Source organism: Alosa sapidissima, chromosome 6 (assembly GCF_018492685.1).
Source record: "Alosa sapidissima isolate fAloSap1 chromosome 6, fAloSap1.pri, whole genome shotgun sequence".
Lineage (NCBI taxonomy): Eukaryota > Metazoa > Chordata > Actinopteri > Clupeiformes > Clupeidae > Alosa > Alosa sapidissima.
The window spans coordinates 29,925,378-29,953,158 of NC_055962.1; the positions used below are offsets into that span (position 1 = coordinate 29,925,378).

A 27,781-nucleotide genomic window follows, 5' to 3' on the forward strand; every position below is an offset into this window, starting at 1 on the left:
TTTTTTAGGCTATTTGATTTTTACTACAAACGGTTCATTTTACCGTTAATTGTATGTTTATTGATTTCATTGTAAGTCACAACATGTCACAAATGTGGCAAATGGCATCAGTTACTGTAAGCTTCAATACAGTTAACGTGTGACCGCGCACATCCCTTTTCACCATTTCAGATGGGTGCTGGATCAGAGGAAAGAGTTCAAAAGTAAAAGAGAGTGATCCGCACACCATATAGCTATATACGTTGCACGCATAATAAAAAGCTTCAAAACATCCACTTTTCATAGTTACGAGATCCGGGCCTGTTTTCACTTGAGCCATGGCTCATTATTCAAACTACTGTACCTGTAAGAGCCAAGACATTAGAACAGAGAACTTCTTCAGGGGTTCCTAAAAGTTACTGTTGGGGGTCTGCAAAATTATTTGATCCCATTCTGTCCCAGAAAAGAATGACAAATAAACATGTTATATACAGTAAATATATGAACTCTTTGATGAGCTTGGCACTGTATTCATCATTTCAAAAGTATTTTTTACACAGCAATTCAGCACTTCAGGCACAAGTATTTGTTTAATAAGTAACACAATTGCACACAATATGTAATAGGAGTCCCTGTGCTGTGTCTGTATAACCTCTTCATTTGAGGATACGATCAGAATCTGGCTGTACAAACGCACAATCTTTATGGATAGGGATAGAGTCACAGATGTTGCATTATAAAACAAACTAACAGTGTAAGGTAAAAACATTTATGTTTACATACAAGCCTGCGAGCTTTGGTTATTATTCAAATCAGATAGACTGCTTCCCTCTGGCAGAAGAGCCAACTCATTCAGTCGAGCTCTTACAGTTTCACTGCACAGATCAATTACTCAGCAGAAGTTAAAGGCTCTTTTACAGTGACATTCAGTTAGTGAGGTAAGTTTCCCCTATTTTTTTTATTCGAACAATGTCAAGGAGGAGGAATTGAACTGAATTTAGCATGGCATAGAATTGTGCATGGGAGCATTTTAATGTTTTGAGTAGTAAAGTTACGAATTTAACCCATATAAAGTGGGGTTATATAGTTTCATGACAAGAATAGTAAATCAGATTCACTGACCTGAATGGTCACAAAATCCCTGATTTCAGACTCGTTTCCATCCATACCGGGAGACCTTTTTGAATTTGCCATACAGATTTTATTCACATGGATGGTAATAATTGGATAATTGTGGTGTCAATCGCCATCTTGATGGTCTTTGATACTGGTGAGTACATCATTACATCATTCACTAGTTCTGTTGGCATGAAACTTGTTTGAGGACTGTAACCCAGAAATGAACAAAAGAAGTTCATGCAGCTCATCAGTTCACACTTTACAAACTGCTGTATGGTCTAGACCAAAGGAAATATATGGCAAAAATGCCAAAAGAAGGGTCTTAGTTCTGACAATGTTGATACTCCTTGCATAAATGGTCGATTTAAAAGAAAACAATGTGACATTATTCCCCTGCAATGTCTATTATTTTTTGTATTTAATTTATTTTAGGGGGGCATAGCAAGAAATGTCATTCATCAAAAAGGGATACTTTCAGAAAGGATTCGGATGCTAGCTTTCAGCCAAAGCTAGATTATGAAGATTTGATGAACTGCATTCACAAAGAAAAAAACATAACAATTGTAGATGGAGAAATCTCTGGGGTGATTTTCAACTGTTCAGAGTGTACAGGTAAGCTTATTGACTTGTGCATTTAAATGCATGGTTTGGTGTTTGGTGTTTGATGCAGAACGGAAACCTTTCCCAGTTACTTTCCCATTAACCAAGTAATTTACCTTTAACTTTATTCTGAGTGTACCATACATCTACAACTCCACCTCTAGCCTATATGTATGAGATGTTTATGATCTGATATATGATGGGTGGAAATCTGAGCTCCACCTGGCTGAAAATGGTCAAGTGAGCGCTCAATGTGTGTTTACAGTATAAATGTAATACTCTGTCAATGAAGAATTCTTATGTCACTCTTGTTGACTAAAGTGTATAATCTATGTAATCAGTTTGCTTTGTTGTGTGTATTTGCATATACTGTATATTGATACAGTGTGCAGTAATGTATGTATGTGTTACATAGGTTTTAGATCTGTTAGCTATAGGTATAGCTATAACTAAGCAGTTGCTGAGCCAGGTCATTCAAATTAAGGAACAGGAACTAATAGCACTTGCCTTACTGCTAATTGTACGTATAGAATGAGAGTTTCAAAACATTGAATTGGTTCTGTTAAGGAAGGGAAGATATTGACATATTCACTGTCCTTTAAAGAGACTCCGACAGAGGTTTTAATGCTGAAGGACACATTTGTCATGCACTACTAGTCAAAATCAGTGGATACCTTGATTCTGAAGCAAACATTCCTGTTCTTGTTCTCAAACACACCATGTTTAATAATAATATGGAAAGATGCCGACAGCCAAAATATGATGTTATTGAATTCTTATACTTTCCCCCAGGAGAAGGAAATGAAAAGCTCATTTGTCCTATTTTTGTCTTTGACACACACAATGACAGTGGCACAGCGTTTTTTAAGCATGGGCACCGTAAGTGAACAACAAATCTAATTTTTTAGAAGTGAAGATGCAAGTTAGGGCCCTAATTTAAATGACGGGCAAAGTGCAAAGGCGGTCAATAAGCAAAGCGTCTTGTACATGATATCAGGTTACCGTGCTTAGGATCTTACTCATGGTATTACATGAGTGATTAGATTTTGCCTCATTATTACATTAAATTCAGATAGTCTTTAGACTTCGCACTTTGCCAACATAAATTAGGGCCCTCATTGTTTATTCTGACTGAATATATGTAGTTGATATTTGTGTCAACAACATTATGTGCGTAGACAAACAAACATGTGCAACAAATCATAATTTCATCTACAGTATACCTCCAGAATTATTGACACCTCTGCTAAAGTTGACTAAAAACAGGTATAAAAACAAATCTTTTGGCGATTTATTGTAATCTCACAATCTCATGGAAACAATAAGGAAAAATCCAATCTTGAAGGGAAGCAAATGTATTCTGAGAAAAAGGAAAATCTTGGCACCCCTGCTTGTAATACCTTCTCAAGCCTCCCTTTCCCAATAAAACAGCTCATAATATTCTCCTATGACACCCCATAAAGTCAAAAAATACAAAGTAAAAGAATTTAATACCATTCGTATTAGTTTTAACAAAATCTCATTGTTTACAAAAGTACATGTGCATTCTCCTCTTTGACTCACCCCACTCTTTTTCCATGGAGTTTAGATCTAGGGACTGATGGCAATGGTAACGGCAGAAGCTTGATTTTGTGTTCAGTTTTGATCTGGACATTTGTTTTGGTTCATTGACCTGATAAATGATCCAATTATGATCCACTTTTAGTGTTAGACTTGGCAAAGATTGACAGATTTCGATTGAAAATGTTCATGTTTCTCTGGGGTTCATGATACCATGCACCTTAATTAGGTTCCCAAGGCCTTTGGGAATAAAAACAGCCCCACAATATCACAGCCACGCCACCATAATTCTCATTAGGCATGGGGTTCTTTTCAGTATAGCCATTCTTCTATGTACGCCAAACCCCACCTTGCAAAGAGAGCAATTTTCATTTCATCTGACAATAGACCACAATTCCAGACAAAGTCACTGCATTCAGTTATTCCTGCCATTTAAATGTACATTTGTAATTAAATAACAAGAAAGGCTTTGGCATGCCCTCTAAATAATCTATTAGCAGTGAGATCATTTTGAAGATTTTTTGGGGGACCTCTCTTTTTCCATCCTCCTATGTGTTGGGGCAATATAACAATGGGTCATTGTATAAGCATGTTTGTCACATTTCCAGTTGATTTGAACCTTTTTATTATTGTTTTAACTGCAAATATGGACATTTTCAACCAAGTACCTAGCCATTCCCTGACTTACAAATGTCAACACTCTTTACAAATGTCAACACACTTTCCTTCTATTTAAATTGAGTATATTCTCTTGTCTTTCCATGTTGAAAAATGACTTGGGGATTTAGCCTCTGTCATTTTATTTTCAGACCTTAGTGAAAAAGAAATCCATGAACTTTCTGAATGTTCACAGACACTAAAATTAACTTAGACAGGTTGAATATAAATAGGAAAACGTTACATGTTGTGCAGGCCTATACGATTTTCTGAGGGTGGCAATAATTGTGGGTGACGTGTTTTTCTTAAAAATATTTATTTCTTAATGAGATTTTCCTTTTTCTCAGAATAAATTTGCTTCCCTTCAAGATTGTTTTTTCCTCATTGTTTCCATGGTGACCTTACAATAGATCACCAAAAGATTATTTTTACACCTGTTTTTAGTAAACTTTAGGTAAGGTGGCAATAATATTTGATGAATATTTATATATATATATATTTCTATTACAGTGTTTTTTACTTAGTGACTTTTCTGTTTTTATTCTTCATGTAAAGGGATTGTTGTACTTTGAGAGATGCTTCTCAGTCTTTTGTTTGAATGTCTTTACAACCTAAAAAAGGCTTCACAGTATCATGTAGCGTCTTAAAATAAAAAGTTAATGGTAGAAACCCTGATGTTTGTTTATTATCAACAAAGGCGTCAACATCCTTTTCTTTTTAACCGTTATTTATTTTACTCCTTTCCAGAAAATTTTACTTACGAGGTTTTGGGGTTTTGGTTGAAAAAAGGGCTATCTACCACCTACTTAAAGGTTAAAAGCCCACCAATGGACCGGTCATTCAATGTCATGTTCTGTGGCCAAGAAGGTATAATACCATGCATGCAAATTATGCTTCGTATTTAATACTGGTTACCTATTATATGGAGTAGTGATAAGAAAACATCCCATATTATCACAAAATAATTCATTTAAATTTGAAATGAGAAAATAAGATAATGTTGCACATCAAGTAGGACTTCTTCCATTTACAGTAGCCTATAAAACTAACAGGCCTTAACAATAGTGCATGTTTTTTTCTTTCTCTTCTTCAAGGTGGTTCAAATTGTTCTTCTCCTCCACCGCCGTTCAAAAAGGATGACGTTTGCAAGAACGCAGACTATGATAAAAATTGTGCAGGTAAGAAGAATTTTGTATTAAAAATCAAAGTCATTCAATGTCCAGGTGTAATATTTATTAAAAAAGCATAAGCATTTTTCATCAACCTGTTACAGATATTCCCTTTGAATTAAGGATACACACAACCAACTCAGGACTAAGCTGTAGTAAATGTGGAAACCCTATTAAGGATCTACCAAAGTTAGACACTACTAAGATACCCGGGTTTCCTGACATACCAGCCCAAAACAATAGTGGCAACGGTGAAAGTGTGGATCCTGGTGATGCCTCGTAAGTAACTACACAAATGTGCAGCATTTTTAAATCGCCACTAGGTTATATTGAAGCATATTAAAATTACATTACTGTATTTCATGCCATTAAAAGAAAGTTTAAAACAGTATGAAGATCTTTTTTCACTGGAATAGTTAGATAGACAGAAACATTGCAGATGGTTTGTTCATCAAAATTGTTTGTACAATTATTAACCATCATCTCTCAACCAAACCCAACCCCCAACCCTAACCTTAACCATAAACTATTGTTAACAGTGTGAACAGATGGTTTGTTTATAATCTGAGCATCTGTAAAAAGTAAAGTGTGACCAAATTTGAGTGAAAAATCATTTCATTTGTCATATATCCTCCAAATTGCCTGTGAGATATCTCTTTCTCTCAATCACAGGAAGGTCATGAAGCAGTTGTCCTCTGTGGCAAAGTCTATGGGGAATCTCACCAAGGCCAGTCTATCCATCGGGCCGATTAAGGGGGTCATGGTGAAACCAAAGGATGAAGCCGACTTGTACAAGTTATCCTTTGTCAGCACTGACAGTGCTTTAAATGTTGGTGTTCATGTACATTCATGTTTACATGTATTCATTTAGCAGATACTTTTCATTCAAAGTCACTTACATAATGTCAATTGGGTAAGACTTTACTTGACAGTATTGACATAAGAGTGACATGACACTGTCGTGAACACATGACACTGTCATGACACATGAAACCTAACCTCTAACCCTAACCCTAACCCTAAACCTAACCCTAATCCTAACCTTAACTTGTTATGACAAAAACCGAATGTCACTTAATAACAGAAGCGTTGTGTCATAAACGATTATTACTTGTTTATGACACGTTCATGACAGTGTCATGTCACTCTTATGTCGACACTGTCAAGTGAAGTGTAACCGTCAATTGTATTACAAGGGACTACATTGTCCCCGGAGCAACTTGAGGTTAAGTACCTGAGGTTAAGTGCACAACAGTGGAAGCTTGGATTTGAACCCACAACTTTTCAGGCTTCTGCATGCTAGCCCAGCTCCTTATTAACCACTACACTACCATTTCTTTCCAGCTGATTCAGGATGAGGCCAAACTAAAAGAATATCCTCTGTCTGTGAGTGTTTCCGAAGAAGCCTACAGGAAATCCTATAACCACTCAGAAAAGGACGCATTTGTTGGTGTTTTTCGTTTCCCAAATATGACCGTGCGTAAACGCTTAAAATGCTCTTATAAACTGATAACATAATAGCTATGTCTCAATTCAGGGGCTGTACTGTATGCTTCAGGGGTTGCCTTCGTAGACCAATTGTGCCAAAGCTGCATGACAAGGTTGTTCCATTTCGAAGAACGCAGCTGAGTAATGCTGCCCTGTTTTCTAGTGTCAGTGATGGACCCAACACAATAAATGATATAAGCTTCATTACGCCAATAATAATTGATAGGGCACGTTCAATCTGAAACTGTTTTGTACTGGTATGCCACAGTTTCAAGATTGAATGACACGTTTACTCAAAACAGTGGACAACTGTGTTGAAAAAGTTTAAAACAAACTTTAAAACAAAACAAACAAACAATCAAGGTTGTAATTACGCTACTTTCATCAGGCCATGTAAATTCTTTGAGAAGGAAGAATGGCCTTCTCATCTGTGTTTGTAACACAACCTGTGTTTGCAGTCTTTTGTCCTGGTCCAGCTTTTGCAGTCAAGGAAGGCCTCGTCTTTGAAGACTTCCATGTATCTTAATCGAGACTAGCAAATTAAATTATTAGCTAGCAAAAAAAAAACACATTCATCTCAAAGTTCAGTTCTTATTCCGTAAAAGTGCAATTCTTATTCTCTCTTTTAGGGGGAAAATTACACTGCTTTTTCCAGTTATGTGTACGCCATTGACATGGGAACCAATATATCCAATCTCTCAGAACCCATTCAAATCAAATACAACATGAACCCACCGGTAATAAATTGTTATCTTTTCTACATGATCCACTGTGGTTTAACAGCTGTCATACTGTAAATACGCACAGATGCCAACCCGACCAGTAATAGTGTCTTTATTTTGTGTGTGTGCTTATATTTAGGAGGGATTCAATCTGTCTTGCCAAAGTTGGGATGGAGAAGGTATTAATATAATGTCATCTTATTTACTTTGAGGTTGCCACTGCTATTTCTCTGCAGACTATGGAACCAAATTTGAAACTCATGCATAAATGCGAGTAACACGTGCCTAATATGTCACATTCTTATTCATATTTATTTACACATACATTTACATATTTGATAGATAGATAGATATATACTTTATTGATCCCCAAGGGGAAATGGAAGTATATTCCTGTTTAATTATGTATATTTGCCCAGCAATGAGAGTAAGCTAATGTTAGGTCCATGTGATTGACACTTAAGACTTGGCCGGTCTTTCAAATGAGGGCCTTCTATTACTGTCTCCTATTTATGTTTCAATAGTGGATGAGTATGACCAGATGTTCATAAAGTCTATGCATTATGTGAATAAGTATAAGTATATCTACTCTTTTGATCCTGTGAGGGAAATTTGGTCTCAGTGTACAGCACAGCACACAGTGTAAAAAACTAAATGCTTTTAGAAGGAACTTCCAAACAGAAATTATGTCATTCCTAATGCAGACATTCCCAATACCTCTTCTTAGGGGCTCAACCCAACTGGACAGACACAGGGTGTCTCACCAACATAAGCAACAACGACGTGACATGTGAATGCAGTCATCTGACCTTCTTTGCTGTCCTCATGGTGAGGGCCAGAAACACACAGGGTAGTCAAGTAGGACAGCAGGAAGTCAAAATGCAATGCATTACTGGAATGTTTGTTTTTTTGTCAGACGCCCCTTGAGCAGAACATCTCAGCTTCTGATTTGACGTCCCTGACTTACATCACCTACATCGGCTGTGGGATTTCACTGTTCTTCCTGGGAATCACGCTGTTTATGTTCTGCTGCATAAGGTATGCAAAGTCTTATGAATGACCACAGGCAGATGTGATGCAAATCCAACAGAGCACTGTACGGATCATGATCCGCAGGGGATCAGGAAAATTTGAATTAGAAGACAGTTTGGTTTCTTAACAATGCAGCCAGTGATTCTGCCAAAAGGTTATTGAACATTTTTACTCATGGGCCAGTGAAATTACACCCTTCCTTTTCATGCTCCCAAAACAACCTATTGATTTAGTTTAAGCAGTTTATGACTCAGGAATATTTCCCATTTACAGAGTCAGGAATGTGTAGAGTGACAGTTTTTTTGTGCTTGAAGTTGTGTGCTTGTTATTTGTTTCCATTTTCTTTTAGGAGGCCTAACTCAAAAACAGCGTTTTGCTTAATGAAGTGTTTACTTCACTTAAAAAATAATTTTCTTAATGAATTTACTAAAAGGCGTGTTTTGCTCAACATCAATACTGGAATATCTTTGTATATGGAATATCTTTGTACTGTATATGCCATCATTGTGACCATCTTATCCACTGTCCCCACTGGTTCCCCACATAGAAGGTGTGGTCAAAAATATCCAGGCAACACTCAGGTGTGAGGAACCACTGCAGGTTTATTCACGATACCGGGAGCAGGTCACTAGCAACAGCATGTTCCAGTAACACAACTCAAAGTTCTCTAGGGCGAAGCCCCATCTTATACATGTTAATTACATTGGTAATACAAATCACATGAGTACAATGGTCGTTTCCAAAAAATCCTCATACATACAGAAATACAACAATACATACTGTATACACTTCTTGGACATAGCATGTGATCCATGCGCCATACGCAAGTCATGGGGCTACTCTAAGTAAGTAGATAATTGGTCAATACAATACATATACATCCTTCAGCATTCTCTTGCCATAGTCTAGTTCCTGTCGGGATATTCCTAATATTACTGCCTAAGGCAGAATACCCTTAACTCGTGACAAAAGGGGTTGCATGACCTTTATTAGAAAATCATGACATGGAGAGAACAAATGACAGACAAAGCAAAGTTGATGCACAGTATTGAATGTATAGAAAGCATACAAAGAATATATATAAGAAAATGAAATGTTAGTCACTTCTATGTAATAAATGTAAATTAGTATTCACTTCTAATACATGTAAAATTATTAATAATCACTTCTAATACATAAAAATGTTAGTAATCCAAAATTTCTCCTTCATTTCCCCCCTTTGGGGCTTAAGGCCACAAAGAAATTTTAGTAATCAAAAATAAATAAAAAAATCCAATTTCCAATAACATCATCCAAAAACATTTCCGGGTCATCATATCAGGGTAAAACTCATTTCACATTTCAATATCATTCTATCAAATCTTTTGTCCAGTTCTATTTATCCAAACAGAATCCATTCATGTTAACATAATATTCAAGGACGAACCACCTAAAAATTGTTCTATCCCTGTCACACCTACTATGTTAAGGCAATCTTTACTAGTACACAGTCGAGATGCAGAGCATGCAGAATCGTAAGAAGTCCTGTAGGGAAAAACACGCATTTGAAAAGACTTTTCTTGGCACACCCAGCAGGTCTCATTCGTCCCTGCCACAGTTGTTCTAGCTTGGAAAGCCAGTTGACAGGCTTTATTAGTACCACAGATCTCCTCCTCTGGAGAAGTGGGCATAATCAGTATGAACACGCAGAATAACAACACTAGCCCCATTCTACTCCCAGTTATAAAACAACAAACACTCTATTCTATCTTCAACAGCAGAGCTGGCTTGGGTTTTTAGGCCCTCCCCAGGTCACTGTCCAGCGATGATTAAATATCTAGCTAAACTGGAAATAAAACAGTGCAAGTTTAATGTATACTGATATCTTGTTTCTACTTTCAATATCCACCACTGATTTGGATGATGGATGGTTGAATCCACTAATTTTAATGGACACTGGTGTACCACACTAATTGATTTCCCTACCCTCAAAGGAATGACTTCACATGTGTACTTAGTAAAATGTGTAACAATCAGAGCATACTTCCGTTCATTTGCAGTCCAATACTTTCTAGTTATGATGCAGGTTAAAACAGCAGGATCTTGCAACACTTCCCTTATCCCCGATGGAACATATATCCAAAGGCCTACTGGCGAAGTTTGCCAAAACCTCCACTGGTCAACCTCAAGCATAAAGTCACAATCCGTTGAGATAATGTTCCGGTTCTTTCACCACTCTGCAGTGTGACAGATGAATCCAAGAGTCTCTTTCTGCAATTCTCACTGCAGTAGGTGTAGACAACAGAACTTGATATGGTCCACGCCACCGTTCTTCATTCCAGCGTTTTCTTCGAAAGTCCTTAACAGGCACTATGTATCCAGAAAACTTTGAGGCAAAGTCAACTGCACCTGTTAAGAAACGAAAGATAGAGCAGCAATCAGTTCTCGCATGTAACCAGACAAGGTACCAACTACATTAGGTTAGGATTAGGTAAACCTGGAATTGGTATGGGACGGGCAGTCAAAATCTCTTAAACCTTTTGATCTTGATGCACGGCCTCTGAGGTAGAGGAGAGCCAAAGGTAGAGCAGTCAACCAATTCCATCCCATTATTATGACCGCCGCGCAGCGAAGCGGCGGTCATATAGGTTTAGTCAGATTTTTTTTTTTTTCTTTTTCTTTTTTTTTTTTTTTTTTTTTCTTTTTCGCATGCCCAAATTTCCGTCAATGATTCCCGGGACACTGAAAGACCGGGGTACACGAAACTTGGTGGACATGTAACCCCACATGGATAGCATGGAACCATCGTTTTTCGTTTTGATCTGTAGCCCCCCCGCTGAATTGGACCCCCCGAAAGGAGGGTAGGGCAGACACAGTTTTCTGTGAATATCTCGAAAACCGTAGGGTTTAGGAGGACCATTTTTTTTTGTATGTTGATCTCAAGGGGCCATGTCAACCCATTCCATAACCACTCATTTCATGTATAGCGCCACCTAGTTAAACACAAAAAAGTAAAAATGAGGTGGTGTAATTGAAGGTATCTGTGACCTAACATAGTCAAAACTGCACGAAATTGGAAGTGTAGGATCATTATGACACCCTCTGTATGCACGCCAAGTTTTGTGGAATTCCGTTCATGGGGGGCCACACAATAAATTAATTTATGTTACTATACACCAACTGGCCTGTAGGTGGCCGGAGACAGTTTTCTGTGAATATCTCGAGAACCGTAGGGCCTAGGAGGTCCACCTTTTTTTTGTATGTTGGTCTTAAGGGGGCATGTCAACCCATCCCATTACCACTTATTTCATGTATAGCGCCACCTAGTTAAAAATGAAAAAGCAAAAAATTAGGTGTTTTCATCTCAATATCTCTGGCTGACAAGGTCAAAACTGCACGAAATTAAAAGTGTAGGATCATTATGGCACCCTCTGAAAGACCGGGGTACACAAAACTTGGTGGGCATGTAACCCCATATGGATAGCATGGAACCATCGTTTTTCGTTTTGATCTGCAGCCCCCCCGCTGGACTGGACCCCCCGAAAGGAGGGTAGGGCAGACACAGTTCTCTGTGAATCTTTTATGGTATGTTGGTCTCAAGGGTCCACATCAACCTGGCTCATAATCACTCATTTGTGATTTGCCCCCCCCCCCCCCCCCCCCTCCCCCGCCTCGGTCAAAAATGAAAATGCAATATTATTCTGCTTTAATCGCCCCTATCTTCAGTTAAGATGTTCAGAACTGCACCAAATTTTATGTGTATGATTGACCTGGCATTCTCTGGGGGTCTGGGGGTATGCCAAGTTTTGTAGAATTTCATCCATGGGGGGGGCTAAAAAAATTAGGTTATGTGTACATTTAGTGACTGTACACTCATTGGCCTGTAAATGGCGGTGCACACATATAAACATGCACACACACAGGCACCCACATACTATCGGTATTAGAACGGCCGATACATAATTACAAATTCAATAGGATCAAAAGAAAGCCAAAATATTCATCATCATCATGGCTGCATTTTCAGTATTGGCGATAAGTAGTCGTTTGTCCACTAGATGGCGCATCGTTGCAGTGAGACGTAATTTTTTTGGAAGTTAAAAGTGGGTTGAAAAAATAATGGACACTTCCTACAAGGACTGTAATTTACCGCAGCGCAACATCTAATAAGGACAGGACGATGTTCACATGAAGTGTAAGTGAGGATGAAGTGAGGATGTTTATCGGACATGCTTGGTTTTTACTGCAGGTACGTTAATCTTGTAATATCAATAAGGACCTAGGTAATGTTACCGTTAGCGTTGGTTGAGTGATGGAGGCCCATTTGATTGATTGCATTTGTAGAAAACTATAAATGCGGTTATACCAAGCAAATTGATAGCAGCACTGTTTGTATCTTTCGACTGTCATTTATTGCACGTGCTCCAAAATCATTCTGTGCAATGGAAGATTTACCAACGTTACACCGGTCTGATACAGTTTTGCCTATACATGCGTGAGACTGAGACGCCTGTTTATTTTGTTTTAAGTGCGTGCAGGGTGTGAGAGGGGAATCGATGTGCTTTGATTCCAGCTTGGTAGTTGTAGTCTGTGAAATTAAAAAGCACGTGTGTGTGAAGTATCCAAACAATGACACCTTCATTTCATTATGGCTGCTTTAGCAACACACCTTAAGCTACTGTGTAGTGGGTCCCATTTAGAAGTGGCTACTTCATTCGCGCTTTCCTTGACTCATGGAACTGCGTGAATGTTATTACAACTTTTCGCCACGATATGGCAGTTTAAGTCCGCTTGATACTGTAAGTCGTAAACCATTGGTTTCCAAAGGAGATTTTATTTGTGTCACCAGCATAGCCTATTGACAATTTATGTTGTAAATAGGCCTACCTTATAATCCTACCTGTAGCTTAGGGAAGCTAACAGCTTTCTATTAGGATCTAGTTTGTTAGTTACAGTTTTGTCATAACTCCCTAATGCATTTTTGCATTTAGAATAGCCAGAGCGTGTATATCTCAATCTGAAAATTAAACAATATCGGGTGCCTATGGACTAGGCTGGGTGAACCCAGCCTGATCTGCCCGCTATTTATTTTTTGATTTCTTAAAAGATTGAGCTTGGTCTGATGAAAGCCAGACTAGCCATGGACCTCAGTTACACAATGCAAGGGAACATGAATCAGCCTATATTTGCACGAACAATAACGGACAAAAGCTCTTCAACTTTGGCCCGTTAAAATGTGTATGAACAGTCTAGCGACGCATTTCATCAAGGCCCATTTGGACATGTGAGTTATTTGCACCACTGGTTAGATGTAAAACAGCATTTCGTTTCAGACTACTGTTACTTAATTTGTGCATTAACAATAACGTTTCAGACTACTGTTACTTAATTTGTGCATTGACAAAGTATTACATGAACTAAAGATGACTAAAATCTTATGTAGAAGAAGAAACATTCACAAAAAATCCATCCATCCAAAAATGACCTTTGTTTTTGATAGCTGTTGAAAACGGCATGGAACTGACAGAGATGTTTTTGTTTATAAATACATAAAAAATAAATAAATAAATAAATAACATTATGCTGATACCTTTTGCTTTTCCCAAATACAATGTAGCCTACAGGTGTAAGTGACCTTTCATCAATCCAGTTGCAATGGATAAACTGTGATGACCTGCCCTACTTGTGATTGTTTAGAGATTTTAAAGGTTTTATAACAGTGCTACATCTTCTTTGGCTATTCTACAATCTATTCACCTTTTCAGCACAAGTAGGCTACTTTCTGTGCAGCCGCACACACACACTCAGGCATGCCAAATAAGCATACACAAAAGTTTCAAGAGTGGGGGATGGAGTAAAAGATGGAGACAAATTGAAGTGTGATTTATTTTCGCGGAATGGATGTACAGGACTGAGCGGCGGTCATATTTTGTACCGCTATGCGGTACATCTAGTTTTAGTTTAGTATTATCTTTCAACATTCCATTAACATTCTGGCCATTTTGAAAACATATCCACAATTACAAGGCAATATTCATAACTTTTGCATTTTGTTAATTGATCAATTGAATAAAATCCATTATAATATATTCAAACGGGCCTGATGGTGGTGGGTGATGCCCTCCTTGGGCTCTCACTGTGGGTGCGGTGTTATTTTTAAGACAGGTAATGCACCTATCACAGTAAGCAGCTGCCGCGGTGGTGAATCCTGGTGCAAAATAAAGTTGTTCTATTGTTTTTACCATAGCTGTTGCACTCGCATGATCTAAACCATGAGTAACTTTAGCAACTATATGAAAACATGATTTTGGTAAAACAGGCTTGCCTGTTGGAGTATGTAGCCACAAATCATCATTATTCTTTTTACAATTTTTCCATTTTCTTTTTTCTTTTGTATCTGCTGATTTTTTGTGCTTCTTTTAAAGCTTGACCTGATGTCACTATATCTGGTATATGCAAATTCAAATTCAAAAACAATTGTGTTTTGTTCGAAAGAATTAAAAACTCTGGTGGTATCCTCCTCTCAACTCCCCCCTTCGCGGCACTTTTAGCAGCTGAGTCAGCCCTCTCATTACCAAGGCTGACCTCATCAGTGCCTCTAGTATGCGCTGCACACTTAATTACTGCTACAGCAGAAGGAAGCTGAAATGCCTCCAGCAACAATACAATGAACTCTTTATGTTGTACAGGTTTACCAGTAGCTGTAAGAAAACCTCTTTCTTTACATATTGCTCCATGGTCATGAACAATTCCCCAGCAATAACGACTATCAGTGTATATGCAAACAGATTTTCCAGCTGCCAACACACAAGCTCGAAAAAGTCCTATCAACTCAGCAGATTGGGCAGAAAAAGTTGGAGGGAGCGAGTAAGATTCAACCACTTCAAATTGATTCACCACAGCGTAGCCACTCCCTACCTCTCCAGATTCCAAGCGTAATGAGGAACCATCGACATAAAAAATTAAGTCAGGGTTAGCAAGGGGTTCCTCAGATATATCAGGACGAGGTTTAGTACAAATTGTTATGACATCACAGCAATCATGGCTTTCACCATCTTCGGCGGTAAGTAATAATGTCGATGGGTTGAGGGTGGTACAACGTACAAGTGTGACATGTGCTAGAGTCAATAAGACATGTTGGTATGAAAGGAGGCGGGCAGTTGTCAGATGTGATGTCTTTGCTTGTAAAAGCAATGCATGCACGTCATGTGGAACATGAACAGTCAAAGGATGCATTAATACTAGATCCGCACAAGCCATTACTGCATTTGAAGCAGCTGCAACAGACTTCAAACAAGGCACCCAGCCTCTTGCTACCGGATCCAGTCTCTTTGACAAATAGGCTATTGGTCTATACTGTCCACTATGCAACTGACATAATACCCCAGACATGTAACCTCCTTTTTCACATACAAACAAATGAAAATCAAGATCATAATTAGGCAATCCCAAAGCTGGAGCTGAAGCTAAAGCTTGTTTCAAAATCACAAAAGCAGTCTCACAGTCGTCAGTCCAAGTTACAATGTCAGTCAAACTCTTACAAGCATTTGCGCATGCTCGGAGAGGTTGTGCCTTCTCCGAGAAGTCTAAAATCCAAGCACGACAATAACCAATCATTCCTAAGAAGCTTAACAATTGCTGCTTTGTCCTGGGTCTCGGACAACCAGTAATTGCAGTGATGCGTGACGCATCTAGGGCCCTACAGCCAGGAGTGAGTATATGACCCAAGTACTTAACTTGCTCTTGGCAGAGTTGCAACTTTTCTTTAGAGACTTTAAGTCCCACCCTGGCCAGGTATTTCAGCAATGCCACAGTGTCAATCAGGCATGATTCTTTTGATGGACTTCCTAATAAAACATCATCAACATAAGAAATAACAGTACTTCCTGCCAGTGGAGTAAATTGTGTCAAACAGGCCACTAATGCCTCATTAAACACTGAAGGTGATTCTGTGTATCCCATAGGCAAACGACTCCAAGTATACCTTTGACCTTTAAAGGTGAAGGCAAACCAGAATTGAGAGGCAGGATGTACTCTTATCGTAAAAAACGCATTTTTAATATCAATTACAGAATAAAACTTCGCAGTGGATGGCAGACTAGAGAGAATTGTGCAAGGATTTGGCACAATAGGATGCCTCGGGTGAATAGCGTCGTTAACAAGTCTTAAATCTTGCACAAATCTCCAAGTGCCATCAGACTTCTTAACGGGCAAAATTGGTGTGTTAACTGGGGAGGAACTGCAACGCACAATAGCTCCCCTGTCCAATAATGATTTGAATACGGGCTCTATCCCCTGCTCAGCCTCTTTCGACAACGGATATTGGGCTTTCGACGGGTAATGCAATGTTTTTGCGCATATTTTTAATGGTTGAGCAGTAGATAGAGTCCCAAAGTCATAACTATCAGCTGCCCAGAGATTATCTGGAACCGCGGCTAACAGATCTGCTTTCTCTTTTAAAGAGAGAACCCTCCATTCATCGGGTTGGGTTAATGAGGGTATTAAACATGCAGAGAGCTCTTTCTGCACAGGAGTAACTTTCAAAGAACACCATTGTTGGAAAAAATACGTATCTTGTAATGGTGAATAAAACAAATTTGGGGTATCTCGGACCACTGTCCAATCTTTAGCATTCACACACGCTTTCACAAACGGCCCTAAATCAATCCAATTTTCTTGGGCTTTTACCAATGCAACATGTGGATAAGAATTTGTGTTTGCAAACACATATTTCAGACCTGGAGACAGGTTTACTACTACTGCAGAGTAGATTTTAGAGGTCAATATGCCGGCTACATCAATAGTCTCAATACTATTTCCTATCTGGTACCACTCTTTCACATACAGCTGATCTGGAGAGCCTTGAAAACATGCGATTGTACACTGAAATTCCTCAGGGGTTTCTGTCTTTTCTAGAACCGAGATCGGAGATTTTAATGCTAAACTAATGTCTTTACACTCATATCCTATCTTTGTGGGGTTAACTTTCTGACAATACAGATAAATGGGCCCTTCTAGACCTACTCCTTCAGGAGAAAGAAAAAGTGTAAGATTTAATTTACACATTAGATCTCGGCCTAGTAAATTTTCAGGGCAAACACTGCTCAGGAGAAAAGAATGTTCTACTGTCTGATGTTCATATTGAACCACTAAAGGGGTAGAAACTGGTTCTGCCACTGATTGGCCTGAAGCTCCTGTTACATATATAACTCTATTGCTTTTTAATGTTACAAACTTACAACTATCTTTCCTTCCAAGTGTACTAACATCCGCTCCTGTATCAACTAAAAAAGATACATCATTACCATTCAGAGAAAGAGTTAGCTTAGGTTGTGCGGCAGCATTCAAAGTCAGTTGGGGATAAAGTTCATAGGGTGATGCAGAAGTGTTGGTGAGGGGTCCCGGAGTCCCCTGTTCAGAGTCCTCCCTGTCCTATTCCGAATTTCCATTCTGTGTCCAGACCGGACCCTGAGGGCGTCGTTGTGATGATTTATCCCCGTCTTGTCTCCAATCACCCTGCTTCGGACAATATCTCGCTATGTGTTCTACGTCTCCACAATTCCAGCAACCATCTCTTTCAGTCCTCCTAAATCCTGCTGCTCCCCTTCCTCCGCGTCCACGAAAACGCTGTCGACCTCTGGCCTCATTTCCACTTCTCTCCACACTTCTCTGATAGAAACTGAGAGCTGCATCCTGAAGAGCGTCCTGTTTTCTATGTTCAATCTTTTCTCTAAGCCGTTCATAATTTTCAGCATACTGCAACAGTTCATTTGGAGCTGCCATATTCCACGTCACGAGATGATTCTTTACATAGTCTATGACCTCTTTCTTTCCTCCAAGAATGAAATACTGTCTGACCAAAGCCATTCTCTGTTGGGGGTTAGTATTTCCTCCCCCATGTTTGTTAACTGCTGAAGCCACTCTTCCCAAGAATTCTCTAGCAGTCTCTGTCGTAAGCTGAGAAATAGCCATTTTAGTCCAATCTTCAGTAGCAGTATAACAAGCACGTAATTCAGTAAACACGGCATTCAAAGCTTGCTGATATCTGTCCTCTCCCGATGGCACAGCGGCCACAGGAGGATTCACTTGGTTGTCTGCTGCAACAGCAGGGGCAATACGATTTATGTCGGGCAATCTTTCTCTTAATTGCAACCAATGAGGGGCACACTTTTGGGCTAACACAGCCGCCATTTCGGCTGTGGTGGGCTTGTAAATTCTATCCATGCGCTGTATTGCCTCTATGAACGCCTCTATGCCTTCCTCAGGTTTAGGAAGAGCTGCAGCTACAGACTTCATTTCATCAGGGAGCCAAGGTCTAACAACATCAATCAAAGTTCCTTGGTGACCAGGCATTTGGATAATCGGAGCTTGAAACACACGAGGAGGGAGGTCAGGGCCAGCTAAAAGGAACACATCTTGCTCCTCTGCCTCAGGGGGATCAGGGCTAGCCAAGTGGAACGTATCTTCATCAATATCATCACCATTAAGACGTAACACTCGTCTCACTACCTGCTGCCCCCCTTCTGCATAGCCCAGCCTTTCCACTCCTAGTCCTCTAGTGTCTCTCACATGCCTGATCCGAGGTGTTGGTTGGTGTGCTGCTGGCAGTGGCATAGGGGCAGGAGCAGCCAAAGCCAGTTGTGGTGCAGGGGGTGCTGGAGGGGGAGGTGGTGGAGGCGGGAGAGGTGGAGCCCATGTGTCATCATAATGGGGAGGTTTACGGATTACAGGGGCTGAAGGGTCAGTTTTACTCGTCTGCACATAGACTTCAGCTGAAATGTCCATAGCTCCGCACAAACCTTCTCTTTCTCTCTCTCTCTGGCCCTGCTCTTTCTGTTGCATAACTTTTCTCTGTTCCATAACTTGCTTTCTCTTCTCCTCTCTTTCCCTCGCTTCTCTTTCCCACTTTTCAAACAAATCATGCTTAAAAGGTCTAGCCTTCCTTTCCATCATAGCCCTACATTCAGTTAACCTTTCCAAACTCAACGTACCATCTAAAGGAAATTTTCCTTCAGTCCATCTACTCCACTTATTCAATAAACATTCATCTACTCATTCAGGTCCATATTTCTTATACATATCTTTTAAACATCCAGGATTATGTATACCTTTAGGCAATTTAACAGTTTTACTATTACTAGTCCCCATAGCAGTGTCCCTTTAATATATTTTTATTAGCCAAATTACCTCACGCCTAAAACAGAGCAAACTATCAGAGTACAATAGCAATGTTATCAACCAATCCAATCGCCGTATCAAGCGCTTTAAGCCAATCCTACCGATTGCTTCTCTTAGCAGATCCTTTATCGATTGCTCTTCGGCTGTGCTCACAAGCCAACCTTTCTACCTTCCTACAAATAGAGCAGATTGCTTCGGTTGCACCCCGGCACACAAGCCAACTTTTAACTACAAAGTGGTAGAAAAAAATCGCTTCCCACTCACCACCTAGGTGCCTGTGACCACAATACGGTAATACCGTATCCGAGACACAGGATGACTCCCTTCCGGCAAGGATGGGTCCCGCGGGCGATATTGCCTTTTTTCCACGGTATTGTCCCAATATCACAAAGAGATCTCCCGTCAGTCGACTTTATCCGGGTCCTACGCCTTCCAGGTTTTATCGCTGCTTCTCGGAGTTAGGTATCCCATCCGCTGCCACCAAAATGTGGTCAAAAATATCCAGGCAACACTCAGGTGTGAGGAACCACTGCAGGTTTATTCACGATACCGGGAGCAGGTCACTAGCAACAGCATGTTCCAGTAACACAACTCAAAGTTCTCTAGGGCGAAGCCCCATCTTATACATGTTAATTACATTGGTAATACAAATCACATGAGTACAATAGTCGTTTCCAAAAAATCCTCATACATACAGAAATACAACAATACATACTGTATACACTTCTTGGACATAGCATGTGATCCATGCGCCATACGCAAGTCATGGGGCTACTCCAAGTAAGTAGATAATTGGTCAATACAATACATATACATCCTTCAGCATTCTCTTGCCATAGTCTAGTTCCTGTCGGGATATTCCTAATATTACTGCCTAAGGCAGAATACCCTTAACTCGTGACAAAAGGGGTCGCATGACCTTTATTAGAAAATCATGACATGGAGAGAACAAATGACAGACAAAGCAAAGTTGATGCACAGTATTGAATGTATAGAAAGCATACAAAGAATATATATAAGAAAATGAAATGTTAATCACTTCTATGTAATAAATGTAAATTAGTATTCACTTCTAATACATGTAAAATTATTAATAATCACTTCTAATACATAAAAATGTTAGTAATCCAAAATTTCTCCTTCAAAGGGCAAAGGCTAGCAATGCCACCCATATCCTCATCCACCTCCTCCTGGCACTCTTTCTGCTTGACCTCACCTTTCTGTCCAACGAGTCGATTGCCGGCATGGGCAGTGATGTGGCATGCAAGGTCATGGGCGGAGTCATGCATTATTCCATGCTGTGTTCATTCACCTGGTTTGCAGTGGAGGCTTTCCACCTCTGCCTGCAGCTGACTAGGTTTGCCACAGTGACCATTGCCAACTACAAGCTGAAGCTCTGCTGCGTCGGATGGCGTGAGTTTGTGAAAAATGCGCCATATAAATAAATACGTACTTACTCACTCACTTACTTTCAACAAACATCTGCAACAGACAACAGAAATGATTCTGCTGTTATTAAGGGTTAACGATGACAAAAAAATGATTTAATGCAATGAACCTGTTAGTTTCAAATTCACTGTATGGTTAAGTATTGTTTGGCCATTAAATTTGGTATAGTAGCTTTTGTGCTTTGTGTTAATGTAAGATCCTACGCCCAATGTAATCTACATTCTCTGACAACATTTTGATTGACGTCTTGCCAGTAATTCTTACTTTGAATCTCACTGCAGTTCCAGGTGCTGTGGTGGTTTTGATCTTATTCAGCTTGGGAACATATGGTGAACTAAAGATTTACACTGACAGTGAAACTGTCGTCAAGATGTAAGTCAGTTGCACAATCGTTTTTCTTGCAATTCATTTCAACACCTCAAACCATCCAACAGTAGTGAGTATGCAGTGGTGTAGTCTACGTGATACGCAGGACTACGCAGTATACCCACTTAAAAAGCATCACCATCTCGGTATACCCACTTAAAATAGGCAAGAATGCGTATTAACATTTGGGGTTGATCACAGTATGCCCACTACAGCTAACTACTACATCACAGTACATCCACTACAGCTAACTAGACTACACCACTGTGAGTATATAATGTGTATGTTATTGCTCTGACATCAATGCCAATGAAAATCTACTCTTCTGATCAGGTGCTGGATCACTGACTTCCAAACTCAGTATGTAGTGAACATAGGCTACTACACTGCCATCTTCCTCTTCACATTCACCATCTTCGTGGTGATGCTCCGCTGGCTTTGCTACCTGAGAGGGTCAAAGTTCAAGCAGGGAGGCAGCACCAGATCGCAGGACGTCATCGCTGTCATGGGCCTCTGTTGCGTGCTAGGCCTCACCTGGAGCTTCGCATTCTTCAGTCATGGACCCCTGCGGGTGCCGTCCTACTACATTTTCTCAGTACTCAACTCTCTCCAAGGTGAGTTACACGACACAAATAACTTATAAGTATCAGCCGATAAATAGAAACGTGATCCTCAAAGGGATGTTAGAATTAAAAAATATATAACAAAGTAAACAGGCAATTGATTAATTTAGACACTTAGCTATTCGGTGTGTCTTCACTGTATTTGCATCGAGAGGGTAAGTTTAAGGGTGCATTTCTGTCATAAATGATAAAACTGTTTTGCTACTTGCAAACAAGACTGGAATATATATTTCATGGCAAAATATGTCATTGAAGAAACAGTGTTGGGAAATTCACATGTTTCAATGTCTCATGAAGAAACAGTGTTGGGAAATTCACGTTTCAATGTCTCATGAAGAAATGTTTCAATGTCTCATGAAGAAACAGTGTTGGGAAATTCACGTTTCAATGTCTCATGAAGAAACAGTGTTGGGAAATTCACATGTTTCAATGTCTCATGAAGAAACAGTGTTGGGAAATTCACATGTTTCAATGCCCTGAGGCTCACCCCAGAATGTCCACTGACTCGTCTAATGAGGTACCTTGAACTGTGTTGATAACAACTCTGTGGTCCTACTGGCGACATGGACTCAGCTTATTGAAGTGAACTCAATTACTATTTTTCCTTAGAAGTAGTGCGGCTACTTTTTTTCCACCTAGCCTATTTTTCTGTAGGATATATTGGATATAAACAATTTTTTCTCTATTTTTTTCTTTTTCACCTATTGCATCATAAACTTGTCAGAGGTGACATTATGCGGTGTTTTATGTTGGACAGTTCTCTCCTGGAGTTATAGCCTGATTTTCTGTGGCACGAACTTGAACCTGATATAATGCGTCAACGAACCTGAACTGATTTGACAGCGATGCTGTGGTTTGCGACATGTCGTTTTGAAGTGAACTCAAATGCTTCCCAAGTAGCGAGTCTACTGTTGTTTATTTCCTTTTCCTCTTTTGTTTGCTATTTGACACCACAATTCTTGTTGATGTGACTGTGGAAACAATAATCATAACAGTGGTTGAATGTCTTATGCTTTGTGTTGTCCACCGTTTTAGTTTTGAACCCTATGATACTACTGAACTGGTGGTATGGAAGATATCTGTGAATAGAGCTATCTCTAGAAGCAAACCCTGTTATCTCCACCGAGTAGGCCTATGTTGCTGTCACTTAGTCTACCCAGCCAACTTAATTAATTGTGTGAGTGTGTGTGTGTGTGTGGCTATTTTTCTAACAGTATCTCTTTTTATTATCCTAAATTCTGGGATGGATTGACATACATACAATGTCTTGAACATATTTTCAGCAAGTTGTGCTATTGTTTGACTATTTTCTACAGGGGCTAGCTCATTTACTTTAACTTTGCACCAGTAAGATATATTACCACGCCTAGCTTGTGGAGAGCATAGTACATGAAACTAAGACAATAAAAGTGTAAGACTTAAATGGTTAGCTTCAGCCACTTCACCTCATAATAAGTTTATAGTTGGCAGCACCTGAAGGCCTCTTGCATTTCTGATGCCCTGGCCTATTATGTTGGTATTTGTGTTGTCGTGTGTGTGTGTGTGTGTGTGTGTGTTCTCTTCCCCCCCATCCGTACACCAACGCCATTCACTCTTTAATCATTATCCCTGAATAGTCAACATGGGTAAAGGCCTATTTGTAATCCATCTAAATGTTAGAAGTCTTACATATAAGATCGATCTCTTGAGGTCCTGGCTTGTGTATAATAATCCTAGTGTCATCACACTGTCTGAGACATGGCTGAACAATGACATTTCAGATGAGGAAATAAAACTGGATGGTTATGTTCTGTACAGAGCTGACAGAGGTTCCCGAGGTGGGGGGCGTTGCTACCTATGTCTCTTCAACTTTACTTTCTGATTTTGTAATCCCAAATGAAAAACCGGTACACTTTGAATGTCTTTTTGTTAAAGTTATTTTTCACACTAATAAACAACTGATTATAGGGAATATCTATAGACCTCCAAACTCTGTGGCTGAGTCAATACAGTGTATTGGTAATACTATCAATTCAGTATGCAACTCAAATGAGATGATTATTCTTGGTGATTTTAATATTAACTGGCTTGACCACTCATCACTAAATAATCGACATTATTTTGAAAGTTTAAACCTGTCGCAACTGATTTCTGAACCTACGCGGGTTGACCGTAGATCTAAGTCTTTACTGGACTGGATCCTGGTCACTCATTCTAATAGAATCATTGAAGCTGGTGTTTTATCAGACTGCTTTAGTGACCACTCTATGATTTACTGTGTGTGGAAAATTAAATTACCTCGCTTGCCACCCAAGCTCATCAGAGTGAGGCAAAGTAGACACTTTAACGCAGACAACTTCATCCAAGACTTACTTGTCATTAATTGGGACAGGCTTCTCATACCGTACATTGAGGATGCCTGGAATTTTTTCTACACTGAAGTCATTAAAGTCATTGATAAACATGCCCCTTGGATATCAGTTAGGGTAAAGGGCCATCATTTACCATGGGTTGACACTGACCTAATATACTCCTTTAAACAGAGGGATATGGCCTGGCAGAAGTATAGACAGTCAAAAAACGCAGATGATTTCGATACCTATAAAAAGTTAAGAAATATCTGTACGACTAAAACTAGGAACGCTAAATCTAATTATTATAAAAATGCACTGTCTAGTAACTTTAGCAATCCCAAGAAGTTCTGGAAAAATCTTAACTCCTTACTTCATAATTCCTCTAAAAGCATACCTACAAAAATTAAATTCAACAGCAGTGTTATTAGTGATCCCACTGCAATTGCTGATGCATTTAACCAGCATTTCTCCAACATTTGCAACACCCAATGCTCTAATGTCTCCTATCTAAGCTCATGTAAAATGCAAGGTAGCTCCTTTGACTTTTCAACAATATATCCTACAGATGTCCAGCAGGCAATTACTGATTTAAAGGTTGGCAGTGGAATGGATCCGGATGGACTGGAGGTCAGGTTCATTAAGGTTGCTTCACATGTACTTGCATTTCCTTTAGCTGATTTATTTAACCTATCATTATCCACTGGTGTGGTTCCTCCAATGTGGAAATCAGCTAGAGTTACACCTATACACAAGGGAGGGGATCCCCAGGATCCCAATAATTATAGGCCTATTTCTATCATTAGTAGCGTAGCAAAGGTGTTTGAGAAGCTAGTATTTAAACAATTATTCAAATATATTAATGACTCATCTATTTTGTCCCCATTTCAATCTGGCTTCAGACCAATTTTTTCTACAACCACTGCCCTAATCAAATTTACCAATGATGTATCATCTGCATTAGACAACAACATGTCAGTGGGTGCCATATTTATTGATCTTTCCAAGGCTTTCGATACGGTCAATCATTACCTGCTTCTTGACAAACTACATGCAATAGGCCTTTCTAAGGACTCTATTCTCTGGTTCAAGTCTTATCTCCATGGTAGACGTCAACGTGTTTCCCTACATGGCTCTCTGTCCCAGTTTGTATTAATGGAGAAGGGTGTCCCTCAGGGTTCTTCCTTAGGGCCACTTTTATTTTCCCTATTCATAAATGAGCTTCCACAAATCTGCTCAGACTGCAATATTCATTTTTACGCAGATGACACCGTGATATATACATCTAATGTGTCGGTTTCTAAGATCCAGTCTTCATTACAGTATAACTTTGTTGCCATGCAACACTGGTTCCAGACCAACCACCTACTATTGAATACAAAAAAATCATACTGCATGTTGTTTCCCACCAGATCAGCATCACGTACCCAAGTCTCTTCTCTTTTTCTTAAATTCCTCGATGGTTCAATACTTGCACAAGTCAAAGAATTTAAATATTTAGGACTATGCGGCTGAGAATTGTTAAAACACTAATATTCCCACTGTTAGACTACGCGGACGTTGTTTATCAAAACATTTCAGACTCAAACCTGAAACCTTTAACTGTAGCATTTAATAACCTGTGTAGATTTGTTCTAAGATGTCCGTTTATGACCCATCACTGTGTATTTTATGACTCCCTGAACTTACTATCACCAAAAGCCAGAAGACAGTTTCATTGGTATCAGTTCATCTTTAAATGTGTGTACCTTGACTTCCCCCAATACCTTAAAGGCTATCTAATTCCACACAGACCTAGCCACAGATTGCGGCACACTGAACACCCCATGTTCACGGTGCCAAATATTACGAAGGAGATTGGTAGACGGGCATTTAAATTTAGAGCGCCCTACGACTGGAATAGTCTGCCGAGGCATATCAGATCCATAGTCTGCCTTTACTCATTCAAATTTTCCATTCTGACCTACTTACAGGCGAACTCCACATGTAAATGTTTTTGAATAATTATGATTAGGTGTCTGTATATGTACATTGGTGATGTGCTGAGTACTATTCTCTGTAACACCTATACTGAATATACTTTGTAAATGTGTAGGCTGAATACTGCCATGCTATGACCTATTGTTATTTTCCTCAAGGGTGGTGACGTTGGGGCGGGAGTGGGGGAGATTTTGTGTGAATGTACTGTATGTTGTCCTGTTCAGTCTTGTTTTTGTTTTTGTATTGTACTGTTGTCCTAGGGACCCCCTCGAAAACGAGATATCTTATCTCAAGGGGCTATCCCCCTAAGCAAATAAATTGAAATTGAAATTGAAAGTGTTGGGAAATTCATATGTTTCAATGTCTCATGAAGAAACAGTGTTGGGAAATTCATGTTTCAATGTCTCATGAAGAAACAGTGTTGGGAAATCCACATGTTTCAATGTCTCATGAAGAAACAGTGTTGGGAAATTCATATGTTTCAATGTCTCTGAAGAAACAGTGTTGGGAAATTCACATGTTTCAATGTCTCATGAAGAAACAGTGTTGGGAAATTCACATGTTTCAATGTCTCCCAGGCTTCTTCCTCTTCCTGTACTACTACAACACCAGCAGCATCATCAGAGAAGGCGAAACCAACAGCTCATCTTCCTCTTCGACTAAAACATCCATCTCAGATGCATCCATCTCAGAGTCAAAAAATCCGTACATGTGAAATGAATGTGAAATGGTTCATTCTATAGGGAAAATGTCAGCAATATCATTTCCCAAACAAATACCTTTGGAGACAAACCTTGGAATGTTGCCAGCCACACTGATAATGAATTTAAATATGCATTTAAAGCAACAACATGCTAGCCTGGCCCCGTCCACCTAGATCTTCTTTCAGGGAGATCTAGTCTGGAACACCATAGTTCATAACCGTCTTCCATAACCGAGAGAGGAAAACATCAAACAATGCAGTCGGAAAACTGCAGAAATTTATTTACAGCAAAGGCAGACCCGCATACATTGTTTCCTGACTGCTGATGCTGTTTATTGTCAGTTTGTAAAGTTTATGCGAAGTAGGAAGTAACGTTAGGAATCTCTGATCAATGTGATTGGTAAGGCTGGACCAATGATTTCAAAGTTAGTGCCCGTCGCGATGCAAGTGTTGGAAACAAATCCCAATTGTGAGTCTGGATTTTTCCAGGCTAACAGCATGCAGAAGTCTGCCACTTTTTGAGATATATTATTATAAGCAACACATTATTTAGGATGGTGTACAGTTAGGTACAGGAACAGGTTTTGTTTCTCTAGAAAATAGAACAATTATCAACTAGTGGTGATGTGCACAAAGCCTCATCCACACCACACTGTATGATTGAATACAGTTTATGGTTATGGTTATGGATTTGGCAGACGCCTTTGTCCAAAGCGACACACAAATAAAAAACAACATAATATTTAAAACTGAACAGGGAACAGATTAGAATGTTGGTGAAATGATCGGGAGGCGAGCACTCTAACAATTGAGCCAATAGCCCAGGCTACTGGCTCGCATGCCAGCA

The 27,781-nt window shown here is 39.5% G+C and overlaps 1 protein-coding gene across 1 annotated transcript; it reads left to right on the forward strand.

Annotated features, from left to right (window-relative positions):
* Window positions 1–836: 836 nt before the first annotated feature.
* adgrg11 (adhesion G protein-coupled receptor G11) lies at window positions 837–27,246 on the forward strand. Its single transcript, XM_042095160.1, has 17 exons — window positions 837–917; window positions 1,131–1,249; window positions 1,531–1,710; window positions 2,491–2,577; window positions 4,663–4,782; window positions 5,010–5,093; window positions 5,189–5,363; window positions 5,757–5,913; window positions 6,429–6,560; window positions 7,202–7,309; window positions 7,434–7,473; window positions 8,022–8,122; window positions 8,211–8,332; window positions 20,631–20,896; window positions 21,214–21,304; window positions 21,632–21,912; window positions 26,810–27,246. The coding sequence occupies exons 2-17, from the start codon at window positions 1,189–1,191 to the stop codon at window positions 26,944–26,946; spliced, it is 2,142 nt and encodes a 713-aa protein (XP_041951094.1). The 5' UTR covers window positions 837–917; window positions 1,131–1,188; the 3' UTR covers window positions 26,947–27,246.
* Window positions 27,247–27,781: the final 535 nt, after the last annotated feature.